This window comes from Ananas comosus, linkage group 3 (genome assembly GCF_001540865.1).
Source record: "Ananas comosus cultivar F153 linkage group 3, ASM154086v1, whole genome shotgun sequence".
Taxonomy (NCBI): Eukaryota; Viridiplantae; Streptophyta; class Magnoliopsida; order Poales; family Bromeliaceae; genus Ananas; species Ananas comosus.
This window is the reverse complement of record NC_033623.1, coordinates 16485872-16497263: the sequence shown is the minus strand read 5'-3', so window position 1 is coordinate 16497263 and position 11392 is coordinate 16485872. Positions and strand designations below refer to the sequence as shown.

The 11392-nt window shown below is 40.9% G+C and overlaps 3 protein-coding genes across 3 annotated transcripts; 1 reads left to right on the top strand and 2 right to left on the bottom strand.

Annotated features, from left to right (window-relative positions):
* Positions 127-2856, bottom strand: LOC109707380 (tankyrase-1). Its single transcript, XM_020228614.1, has 2 exons — positions 2638-2856; positions 127-1126 (listed from the first exon to the last, which is right to left on the bottom strand). Exons 1-2 carry the CDS (start codon positions 2793-2795, stop codon positions 553-555), a joined length of 732 nt encoding a protein of 243 aa, XP_020084203.1. The 5' UTR covers positions 2796-2856; the 3' UTR covers positions 127-552.
* Positions 3021-5525, top strand: LOC109707381 (60S ribosomal protein L13-1-like). Its single transcript, XM_020228615.1, has 5 exons — positions 3021-3124; positions 3738-3857; positions 4007-4140; positions 4711-4869; positions 5006-5525. Exons 2-5 carry the CDS (start codon positions 3749-3751, stop codon positions 5225-5227), a joined length of 624 nt encoding a protein of 207 aa, XP_020084204.1. The 5' UTR covers positions 3021-3124; positions 3738-3748; the 3' UTR covers positions 5228-5525.
* On the bottom strand, positions 6159-10148 carry LOC109707376. Its single transcript, XM_020228611.1, has 4 exons — positions 9339-10148; positions 7923-7978; positions 7649-7841; positions 6159-6832 (listed from the first exon to the last, which is right to left on the bottom strand). Exons 1-4 carry the CDS (start codon positions 10113-10115, stop codon positions 6479-6481), a joined length of 1380 nt encoding a protein of 459 aa, XP_020084200.1. The 5' UTR covers positions 10116-10148; the 3' UTR covers positions 6159-6478.

Here is an 11392-nt window from a genome sequence, read left to right as displayed (position 1 = left end):
TGAAAATCTCTCTATAAGTTGCAGTATGCTCCACTTGTACAAGACCTCCCAGATGTCAGCCTAACAATCGTCATACCTATGCAAGCACAAGGAAGATGAGAGAGTTGAAAATCTGAACAAATCAAATGATCTAACTGGCCATTACCATGGCACGAAGCAACTCAAATGATCTAATTAGCCATTACCATGCACTCTTCATGCCAACGATTAGTTCGTACTATTATACATATATATTACAGACTAAGAGGAGGGTTTGAAAAATGCTCTTGAAGGCAGATTTGAATCCTCCTCTATCAAAGAGAGATTCAGACTTCTCAAATTGACTCTTATGAATTTCATCCACGGATAAACTGGAGAGTTAATGATGACATGCTAAACTCCATACTGATTTCTGTAACTCAATTTACACGGAAGAAGAGGAAGTAATCATCTTCACATCTGCACTTGTACAAGAATTAAACTCTGTCCTGCTCTACCGGCCAAACTTCAGAAAGCGAATTAAAATAACCTCTTCTAAGTATAAGTGAATTCTGCCAAAATTAATCAGAACTATTACTCTTCTGCATCCTGCTCATCATTTTCATTAATCAGGTGCTCGAGAGAGACTTTGGCCTTCTTTGGTTCCAAAAAGCTCTCTTCGTTAATCTCTTCACCTTTCCTCTTCTCCATTGCAGCAGCTTTCTTCTCTCCAGCTTCATTATCTTTTCCAGATGATTCTGAAACAGATTCATCAGCTTTCTTGCTAGGATTCAACTCACTGCCTTTTTTCAAAGACTGCTCGCATTCTTTCAGGAAAGCGCAGACTTCCTCATTTTCTGCAAGATTAAGAGGAGTTTGTCCGCCCTTCGTCTTCGACTTGATATCCGCACCTTTCCTCACGAGATATTTGACCAACTCGAGATGTGATCCCTGAGCAGCGTAGTGTAGCGGGGTCATACCTTTCCTATTACCAGCTTTAATAGAGACCCCAGCTGATAACAACACACGAACTACTTCCGTATGGCCCTTTTGTGAGGCGAAGTGTATTGCTCCTGTATCATCCATCGCAGCTGCTCCCACATCGGCCTTGTGCTTGCATAGATAACTCACCACCTCAGTTTGCCCCGCCCATGCAGCTAAATGGAGTCTCAGTTCAGAATCAGTGATGTCAAGGAAATAATACTTAGGTCTCCATTTACAGGCTGAGAGTTGAGTTTGCATAGCAAACCATTTGCATTGCAACAGATGAATGCGTAGTTTATTTCATATGGCAAAGTAATTTACTAACATCAGCAGTTGCCACAAACCGTCCTGCACTTCAATTAGAGTTTGAAAATATGGAAACAGGTCCAGAACCTAAATTCAAAATTTTCATACAGCTTGTAACTTGTGCATAGTGGTTTATAAGAAACTGCAGTAGTCAAATATAACCAAACTATAAGAACCAATATCTGATTATTATTAAAAAAAAACCACTAGTCAGCAATATACCAGTTAATATTCGTGTATAACCTCCAAGAATAACTTTTCACCAATCAACTAAAAGCACAGATTTTTGTCATACAATCTAAAAGAAAACATGAAAAATCAACTACCCATAACTAGTTTATATTTAGATTTCACATCTTATTTGGGGGGGGCGCAGGGTTATGACTAACAAACTTGTGACATTCCGGGAATACTCTACATTTTTGTTTGAAATGATAAGATTATAACCATGCAACACAGGCAAGAAGGCCTCAATAGCACGCTCCATGATATGAAGTGAGAAATCTAAAATAACCTCAATTTTCTACCTCTCGAAGCGAATAGTATTCACTACATAAAAAGCGTTCGACTTTTCCCTTAACCTAGATGACAACGAGAAAAGCCAAATTCCATCCAAAGGTGAGACCATCAAAAGTAAAACCTGCCAAAATTAACCAACGTATTCGTTCTATAGCTTACAATTTTCAGCTCTAAGGGGCTGCTTGGTTATATATAGTTGTAACTACACTACAATTATAACTATATACAAACTCAAATTCGGCGTTTGATTTGATACACTTGAATCTAAGTGTTGTAGTTGGAACTGGATGAGAAGGCCTAATTGCAACGGTTGGAACTACGTCAAAATTAGTCGCAATTCCAACTGCAGCAATTGAGAAGAGTAACTTTAAATAAGAGATAAGCTTATCTCCTTAATTACTTTTTGAACAATTTTTTTCTATATTACAGATAATCTCATCACCATATATAAAGTGCTAAAATTTTACAAACGTACTACTTGACCACATGCAACCAAATGAAATTATTTATAATTACAACACTTTCTACTGCATCTATCCAAATGAGATATATGTACTTATAAATAACTACTGCATCTCTAACTGCATGCATTTTTCTATATACACTGTCTTTCTAATTACATCAAACCAAACGGTCCCCAAAATGCCGCAAAAGAGAAAAGAAGTTTCCTTCACAGAATTGGCATAATGGGTCATCTCAAAATCCGTTAACATCGCAACTTGAACTTACAAATTAACAGAAAAAAAGGGAAGCAATATGAATCGATCAATAAGAACAACAAAGATTACTCCCTAGCTCCCCTGAATCAATTTATAACTCTATATAAACGATTTCAAAAAGGTAAAAGGAAAGGACCGAACGGGAGGATACGGGGTACGGGAGTGGCGGTCGCGGGAGTTGATGGCGAGGGGGTTGGAGTTGCAAATGGACTCCACCGTGCGGAGATCGCCGGATCGCGCCGCCGCGTGGATCTCCGACTCGCCGGCCCCTCCGCCGCGCGCCGACCCCCTTCGACTAGGGTTTCCCATCGCGGTGGTGACAACGCTGTGGTGTGGACCGTGTGGTGTATTTGCTGCGGCAATTTCGGCCGGATCTCGTTTATTAGCAGGCGCGGTTTTGACCCGGCCCATTAAAACAGTGGGCTGGGCCGAGATTATTCGAAGGGCTCATTACTCCCGGATGCGGGTACAGGAATTCGGGTTCGGATCCACTTAGACTAGTCGATCCACACCGCATCATATGTTCCTCTATATATATATATAGCTAGGGTTTCAACACTCTTCTCTCCTCCGTGGCGGCGTTTTTTGCAGGCGTAGGAGAAAGAGCTCCAAAGCCGCGGCGGAAGCGCCTCCCTCTGGTGAGATCTCGTCGATTCCTTCTTTTAATCGCCCTCTCCGATGCTTTGAATGTTGGGATCTGATTTGAGATATTATCTCGACTATTATTTGTATGAATTTTGCTTTTTTAGTAACATTAATTTTGTATACGTAGATCTTTTAAAAGATTGCTGTATGCAGATTATTGTATTAGCGTTTGAATAATTCAAACATGTTTGTGCTTATTCTAGTATAATGTGAACATCAACTAGATTACAATGTTGGCTTTGTTGTCAGGGGAGTTTAGTGAAACGGTGGAGTTGTAGGATGTTCATAATTTTTAGAGTTCTTATAATCAGATTAAAGTTTATGAGTGCCTTGGTATGTATTAGAGTTGTCGAGATTGTGACTTAACAAGCAATTTCTTTTTTGGTGCAAACAAGCGCTAGTTTGTCTTTGCTTTTTATGTGCTTTCGAAGTCCCATTGTTACTCTCATTTTGGGGACAGTGGTTTGTTTTACGTAGAGGTAGTATGTAATTTTAGAAGAAATCGTGGGATGCAAAATTTAGTATGATATGGAGATAATACTGCTATCAAAATCAGTTCTACGTATGCAAAACATCTTACAAATGTTGTCTTTTTTGGGGGTTTAGGTTAAGGAACTATGGTCAAACATAACAATGTTGTGCCGAATGGGCACTTTAGGAAGCACTGGCAAAATTATGTAAGGACTTGGTTCAACCAGCCTGCCCGCAAGACCAGGAGACGCATGGGTAGGCCCCTCCCCCTCTCTCTCTCTCTCTCTCTCTCTCTCTCTCTCTCTCACACACACACACACACACACACACACACACTCACTCATATCCGAATTTAGTGAGTACATACACTTATATTCTTTTTGTATCACTCGTTGTTTATGCAGCTAGACAGAAGAAGGCTGTGAAGATTTTCCCTCGTCCTACTGCTGGACCTCTCCGTCCGATTGTCCAATGTCAAACTCTCAAGTACAACATGAAATCTAGAGCGGGCAGAGGTTTTACGCTTGAGGAGCTTAAGGTAAGATACACTCTTGTGGTTCAGTTAATATAGCATGACATAATTTAGAGGAACTCTTGAGTAGAGAAGCTAACATATCAAATGCTCCAGCCGATTTTATGGATCCTTGTTAAGAGATAAAACATCAATATTTTTTTTCCTTCACAAGATAGTTTCAAAATTGGCGTGTAATTCTGTTTTCTATTAGGATAGGACACGTAAACAAACCCATTTTTTGATTTGACTCGCTACTGGAAAATGATTCTGGAAATGAGTTATTTGCATTCTCTTGCACCCTAAGATGATAGCCTTTGATATTTGGCTTTAGGTCTTCCAATATGGAAAATGTGGCCTGGAAATCAAAACATCAAAGTAATGTTGATATTTTTACCTGCATATTTCTCCTCATGACATATTGAACTTCCACTCTTTGATTTGGTCTTGGGTGCATTGATTGGGAATTCAAGTGGATAGAGCTGAGTGAATGAAGTCTATCAGTCTATGCTGTTTTTCTAATTGTGTTTTTGATGAGCTCCTTCGTCACTATTTGTTACTTATACATCTGCGGCGACATGCATTGAATGTACGCAGGCAGCGGGCATCCCAAAGAAGCTTGCGCCCACCATTGGCATTGCAGTAGACCACCGCAGGAAGAACCGCTCCCTCGAAGGGCTCCAAGCAAACATTCAGAGGCTCAAAACTTACAAGGCCAAGTTAGTTATCTTCCCGAGGCGTGCCCGCAAGTTCAAGGTAATAAAAACGAAAAATTAGTATTTATTTGATTGATGTTAGCTAGTATGTCTATTAATAATTTGTAAGGCTGCTTTTATGCCATTGATTGTGAATATGACTCGGCACATTCTGACCGTTCCCTGTTCTCTTTCAGGCTGGTGATTCTGCTCCTGAGGAGCTTGCAACTGCCACTCAGGTACAGGGACAATACATGCCTATTGTTCATGATAAACCATCTGTGGAGCTCGTGAAGGTCACAGATGAGATGAAATCCTTCAAGGCTTACGCCAAGCTCCGTGTTGAGAGGATGAACCAGCGCCAGGTTGGAGTCAGGTTGAAGAAGGCTGCTGAGGCAGAAAAGGAGGAGAAGAAATAATGAAACGAAGCTCGCACTTTTATTCATGCTGCTATGTCTCTTTGTAGTTGACTGTTGGTTTGTTTGGGTTTTTTTTGTCGAACTTAGGAGTACATCTACAGTATTCTTAAATCTTTGCCATAACTTGTAAGAATTTTGCCCTTGTTCTGCTGATTTCAATTATTTGCCATCTTGAGGTTACTATGACCTGAAGCTATTGGACATTCTCGGGCGAGGAATTGTGATGCTTGTCATCTTGTTTGGTTTATTTTCTCGGTAATGAGAAGCAACCCAAATGCTGTGGTTAATTGCCGTAGTACTTTGCAGTAGTACTACAATTTGCCTCATTATATAGTTGTATTTGCTTATAAGTAGCATTTACTTTGTCCGTGATGAACATTTGTGAGGAGAATTATGCTTCTTGTTGTTAACCGCCGTAAACGTCTCATTTGTTTTTACTATGAAGTTTCATTTCTAATCGCATGTGATAAATTTATTAGCAGTTCGTGGGCGATCTTACTCGTAGCACAAATAGCATGGCTTTAGAACAGGTCTTTACTAGGCCTACGTCATAAGTGCTGCGTCCTATTGCAGCCTATGGCCCAGCTGCGATTACCGTCGATGTGAGCCAAACCATACCTAATCCACCAACCAGCAATAATTGAAGGCATTCATTGTTATCTAACTGTTAGCTATCACTACGCAACAAGCTGTTACGATGATTCAAGTCCTTAGGGCTACGGACAAAAAAAAAAAAAACTCCCCTCACATAGGAGGTAGCCTCCAAGAGTTATTTCCTAGTACATTAATTAAAGACCCACGCGAGTAACGTAACCAACCCCACATGCAGCAAACTGTTCAGGTTTAGCTAATAAATAGCAAACACTAGAATTGTTTATGGTCTGCTTACGGTTGCTAGGAAATTGCAAAGATGCTAAATACAGACGAAGACTTAAAAAAAAACAGCACATAGTTATCTCGTAAGTGGGAACTGAAAATGGGTACATGTTTATACGAAGTTAACGAGCTTAATTACGGGGAACAATGGGCGGGGATGAAGTTTTTTCTCAAATGTTAAGAATATACAAGCGCATGTCATATGTGCTCGTTAAAAACAGGCACCGTGTATATCACATTTGCACATTTACAGCCTACGCATATCTCAAAATGCGGTTAGTGCTCCGAAATAGGTAGAAGTCACCTATACAACTTAACTAGCACCAAAAGGTCAATCAGGGAATACTAACTAGATCAATGCATAGTGGCATAAATTTATCGCACAAAGGGGTAAGGAGATAAATAGAAATCCCTTACGCGTGAAGCACCGTCCCGGGCCAAGATGCCCTCCAGGTCGCCCATAATTCTCGCCAACCATATCTCCAGATTTCTCTGAATTTCCTTGAAGTTGCTCCTGATGGAATCGAGAGATCTTCTCGTGTTCAACTTTGCCTGCGCTGTTAATTCGTCCCCGAAGCTGCACTTTGCGGTCTCAGTTTGGAGAGCGTTAAGCTTGTCTCTTGTTTCTGTGGCACGGTTTTGGAGCTGGAATGCTTCGAGCAAGAATTCAGTTTGCCGTTGAGTTCGGAACTCAGGGCTGAGGGTCGGGTCACACGGATCAGTAACTTGCTGGAGAAGAGTAGAAATTTTAGCTCAATACAGCATTACGTCACTAGGAGATGGTATCTGAAGTACAAATTTTGCAAGTATACACAAAGCAAAATATACTTTGGAAGAGCATAATAAGCATTGCATCATTAAGGTCAGCTAAGATAAATTTGATTACAACAAAAAACAATCTTGGCGTTATCCGGAACAGAGGGAATGGATTTGGAAGGTAATATCAGCAGTGTGTGTCAATATGAGACAACTGATTTTGTCACTTCCTTAAGCTTAACACTTTATATAGCTTCTTTTACTCTATAAAGTATCCACTAGTATAACTAAGATTGGCAGTTTGATAGTTCATAATAGATTTACCACAGATTTCAGAGACATGCTACAATTGAGAGACTTGGCAATAATAAGAGCTAGTCTGACTTGGTAATAATAATAAGAACTAGTCTCCTCTACGGACAATACAGAACTAAACTGCTAGCGTGGATTTTCACTATATTCAGACTACTTGTCACTGTAATATATGCCTTTCATCATTTTTCTTATCATCATCTAGCTTTGGCATTTCTTTTCTTACAAGTTGGAACAATAATTTGGCAAAACAGGAATTGTGCTCCAGCATTAACTAAATTATCAGGAGGTCCATATGAAACTGCCATAGCAGATGACACCAAGTGTGACTATACAATTAGAACACACACACACACAAGCACAATCTCCTCCCTCCCCCCCCCTTTTTAATCTTCTTTTCTTTTGGCAACTGTAGATGAAATATGCTACCGTAAGAAATATCAACAAAGTACTGAGGATTGGAAGATTTGAACCTACCATTCTTCTGCACAGATCATCAATTTTCCCAGCAAGTGATTGATATCTTTTAGCCTGTTTTCTCATCAATGTTGGTATCTTGGACAAATCTCCTTTTCCCACCTTTTCCAGGTTAATTAATTCCTGCTCGAGTAGTTTGAGCTTAGCAGGGACTCCTGATGATTCACCATCAACCTTCCAAGGGGACTCCCTCCTGAAAAGATGCATTAAACATTAAGTACCAAATCAAAAATTTCGCTATATCTGAAATTGAACTGCTCAACTGTAATTTTACCTTGGTACGAGATGCTTTATGTTGTATGTTGACTCTAGTGAATCATATTGTGTGTCCTACCAAAATTAAAGATCAGATAAGTAAGAATTTCTTTGTTGACATTAGCTCCTTAGCATGAGCAGGACAAAAAACATTCATCCTTAATATAATACAGCAAAAGCAGGACAAGAAGCATGTGACAGCACTAAGTTCAAGTGATTTAAAAGATTACTAACTTGATCATTGGTAGTGGCATCTACATTCTTAGTATTAAAAAAAAGTAACTGATCCAATTGATTCTTCCAACCATGAAAGGTATTAAGTTGAATCCTAAAAATATGAGCTAAAAGCCAGGATTCATATTTCGTATTCTGGTATCAAACTATACGAGTCAAATAAGCGCAAGCCTCGGAAACTTTCAGAGCCACAATAATTACGGAAGATTTTCACCCTACAATATAAATAAGAAAAAGTAACTGTCACACTCCAAATAGCTTCACGACAGACAACAAAATGAAACATGGTTGGATAAAGAGAGGCTAGAGTGGCAGTATTCATATATTATACTTGGATACTTTGGACCATACAGTGAAGGCCATTAAGTTGCTAATTACTAGTGCACTAATTGGGCCACACTACATATAGCATTGGAGCCACTCCCAGGGGTAAAGGATATTGGTGAGGTATTAACCTTGATAGCCCCATAACAGCTAAATAGCCCAGGTAACTAAGTTCTAGCATCACCAACTGCAGACTAGGTATGGTTAGTTACTATGAGCGGCGATAAAAGCTGTTTCACACATAAAATAAATCAGCTAGAGCGACCTGAACTCTACAGTAGGATAAACCCTATTGGGGAAATGGGATTATACACAAAGCATTCATTACTGCCGATTCAGCAAATTTAGATGTTAGTCATCGTCAACTTCACAAAAATTATGAATTCAAAAGCAGGACCTAAAAACAAACCCAAAAAAGTATCAGAGATCGTGCTTAGCAAAAACATCAAAATGAATACTTTTCGTGAAGAAAGAGTGAGGAATTTCTAGACAGAATAAAGCTCATAAAAATGTTGCCCCAGGCCCAATTCCTTCCACCGAATATACTAAAAGCAACAAAAATAAGAAACGACGTGATCCCCGGTATATTCAAAAATAAATTAGTAGTAATAATAAGAAGAATAAGTTTTTAAACGGCGAGAAACATTATGGACGCCTTTTAGTTCCTGTATTATACGGTTATCAAACAACTCCTAGTCGCATCACATTAACACTGAACTCCTAAAGCTCATCCAAACTTTTTTATTATTTTTTCTCCTTTAATTTTTCATAAATTTATAGCTCACTAGAAGAATTTTCTTTTTTTTAAAAAAAGGTACACACACACACACTCGATTTGAAAACTCGGGAAAGCTAAGGTTAATACTCCTGTGCTCACCTGCCACCCGTTCGACCTCTCGATCCATGGCTTGGACGCCACCACCGGAGCCGCCGCATGGACCTGCGGCGGAAAGAGCTCCGTCCCAAAGCCACTCTGCTGCGCGTAGAGCGCGGCGATCTCATCCAACTCCAACTCCCCATTGCGCTCCAAGAAGCAGGCCTCCGGCGCCGGATCCGCCCTCTCCGAAACCCGAACCTTCGCCCCCGTCCCCCTGAAATCCCCACATGTCCCGCCGTTTACCTTCTCCTTCTCCCCGAGATCCTCGTCTTCCCCCTCCCCGTCCCTGCTCCTCGCCAAGAGCTCGATCATCTCGTCACGCTCCGCCACCTCCCGCTCGAGCCGCTCCACGCACGTCCTCATCTCCGCCGTCGCCGCCTCCGCCTCGGCGAGCCGCGCCCGGAGCCCCGCGATCTCCTCCGCCGCGGCCTCGATCTCGCCGAAGAGGCGGCGCTCCTCCTCCCGCCACCCGTTGCGGTGGCCGGCGAAGATCTCCACCACCCTGGCGTTCGCCTTCGCGTCCTCCTTCCGCCGCGACCGCAGCTGCCGTAGCTGCTCCTCAGCCTGGAACAGCTTCAGCGCCAGGATCCGGTTCCGCGACTGGAGCGACGCGACGTACGATAAGGAGTTCTTCGGGAGAAACCCTAGGAAGACAGCGAAGCCGACGCCGAGGTAGGAGGAGAGGAGGGAGCTCGATTCCTCCGAAATCGAGGTTGCGGAGGTCAAGGGCTTTGGTTTTGGCTTTGGCTTCGCCTCCGTGTCCGCTTGGGTCGCCATTAGAGAGCGAGGCGAGTAGAGGAGAGCTCGGGAACTGGGAATCTTGAGCCATGTGCGAGAATTAAATAGGTCGGAAGGGCAGGTGCTTTTACCTTTATACCCCTCTCTAGATAAGATTATTACAGCGGCAGGGGTAGTTAAGGAGGCAGGCTCGAGCGAACCTCGGAGGGGTATTTTAGGAAGAGAGGATTTAAAAGGGTGTGGGGAGGAGGTTGCATGTGATGGGTGACGAGGGCGTTGGCGCGGAGCGGAGTTTCATACATTTCCAGAAGAAAGGCGGGCAGTGAGAAAGGCATGGTGACCTTTTTGTTTTCTTTACCGGAAAATGATGAGGTCTCGGTACTGATAGCGACGCTGTTCTTCCTTTTTAATTTTCCCTTTGTTTTTTTGCTTTTTCTCTTCCTTCCCCTGCTATAGCTTTAATATGAGTTTGTATTTCACTATTTAGTTACACAACTAAACAGGTTGTTTAATTGGATAGTACTTTGTTTTTAGTTTTTTTCTAATTATATCTGTCAACTTAAAAGTTTCTACCTGTTTTCTATATATCAGTTTATTTTTAAAATATAATTTATTTTTGATTTAATTAATTATTTTTTCTTTATAATATGTATATTTTATATATAGAATTTAGTTTGTCAGCTTAAACTTTTTTATTTTTTAATATATATATATATATATATATATATCTTAGGGAGGTAGAGTGACCTGCATTATTGTGAGAATTAATATTGCAAATTACAATGCCCATGTTTTGCTAATTAATATTGTTTGTGGATGGGGGGATCTTACCATAAATAAATTAACACAATTATGAAACAAACAAGGAGGCTGAAGCTTCAAAGAACGTAGGAATGGAAGTAGGAGAGAGTGCAGAAGAAGTGTAGATTTAGGACCAAATAAATGCTGCATTTATCTCCACCCAGCAATTCCTCACCACAAAATACAAAAGTCACACGCCACTCGGTTTCTAGACGAGCTTCATAAATATTTTTATCTGAAAAAAAAAAAAACCCACACGATATGCATATATGCATATCCATGGCCCATAGGAAATGAAAGCGACGGACTCTCCTCAAATTCAATTCAATTTAATTTTTGATTTTATTATTAATTTTAGTAACTCGCAACACGAGCACCGCGTTTGCTCCGCAAGTTATAGAGTGCATTATTATTTCCTCGGGGTCGCTGTCGTACTCAGCCATCGCAAATCCCGAAGAGGCAACAATATCCCAAATCATCCAACGGCCTAAGATTAGTCCGACGCAGACCAATGG

Coding starts and splice junctions, on each gene's coding strand:
- LOC109707380 (XM_020228614.1), bottom strand. CDS start 2,795: ATGGGAAACCCTAGTCGAAGGGGGTCGGCGCGCGGCGGAGGGGCCGGC. Junction 1,127..2,637: donor GACCGCCACTCCCGTACCCC/GTATCCTCCCGT, acceptor TTCTGAACTGAG/ACTCCATTTAGCTGCATGGG.
- LOC109707381 (XM_020228615.1), top strand. CDS start 3,749: ATGGTCAAACATAACAATGTTGTGCCGAATGGGCACTTTAGGAAGCAC. Junction 3,858..4,006: donor CAAGACCAGGAGACGCATGG/GTAGGCCCCTCC, acceptor TTGTTTATGCAG/CTAGACAGAAGAAGGCTGTG. Junction 4,141..4,710: donor TTACGCTTGAGGAGCTTAAG/GTAAGATACACT, acceptor GAATGTACGCAG/GCAGCGGGCATCCCAAAGAA.
- LOC109707376 (XM_020228611.1), bottom strand. CDS start 10,115: ATGGCGACCCAAGCGGACACGGAGGCGAAGCCAAAGCCAAAACCAAAG. Junction 7,979..9,338: donor AGAGGTCGAACGGGTGGCAG/GTGAGCACAGGA, acceptor TAATTTTGGTAG/GACACACAATATGATTCACT. Junction 7,842..7,922: donor ATAAAGCATCTCGTACCAAG/GTAAAATTACAG, acceptor GCATCTTTTCAG/GAGGGAGTCCCCTTGGAAGG.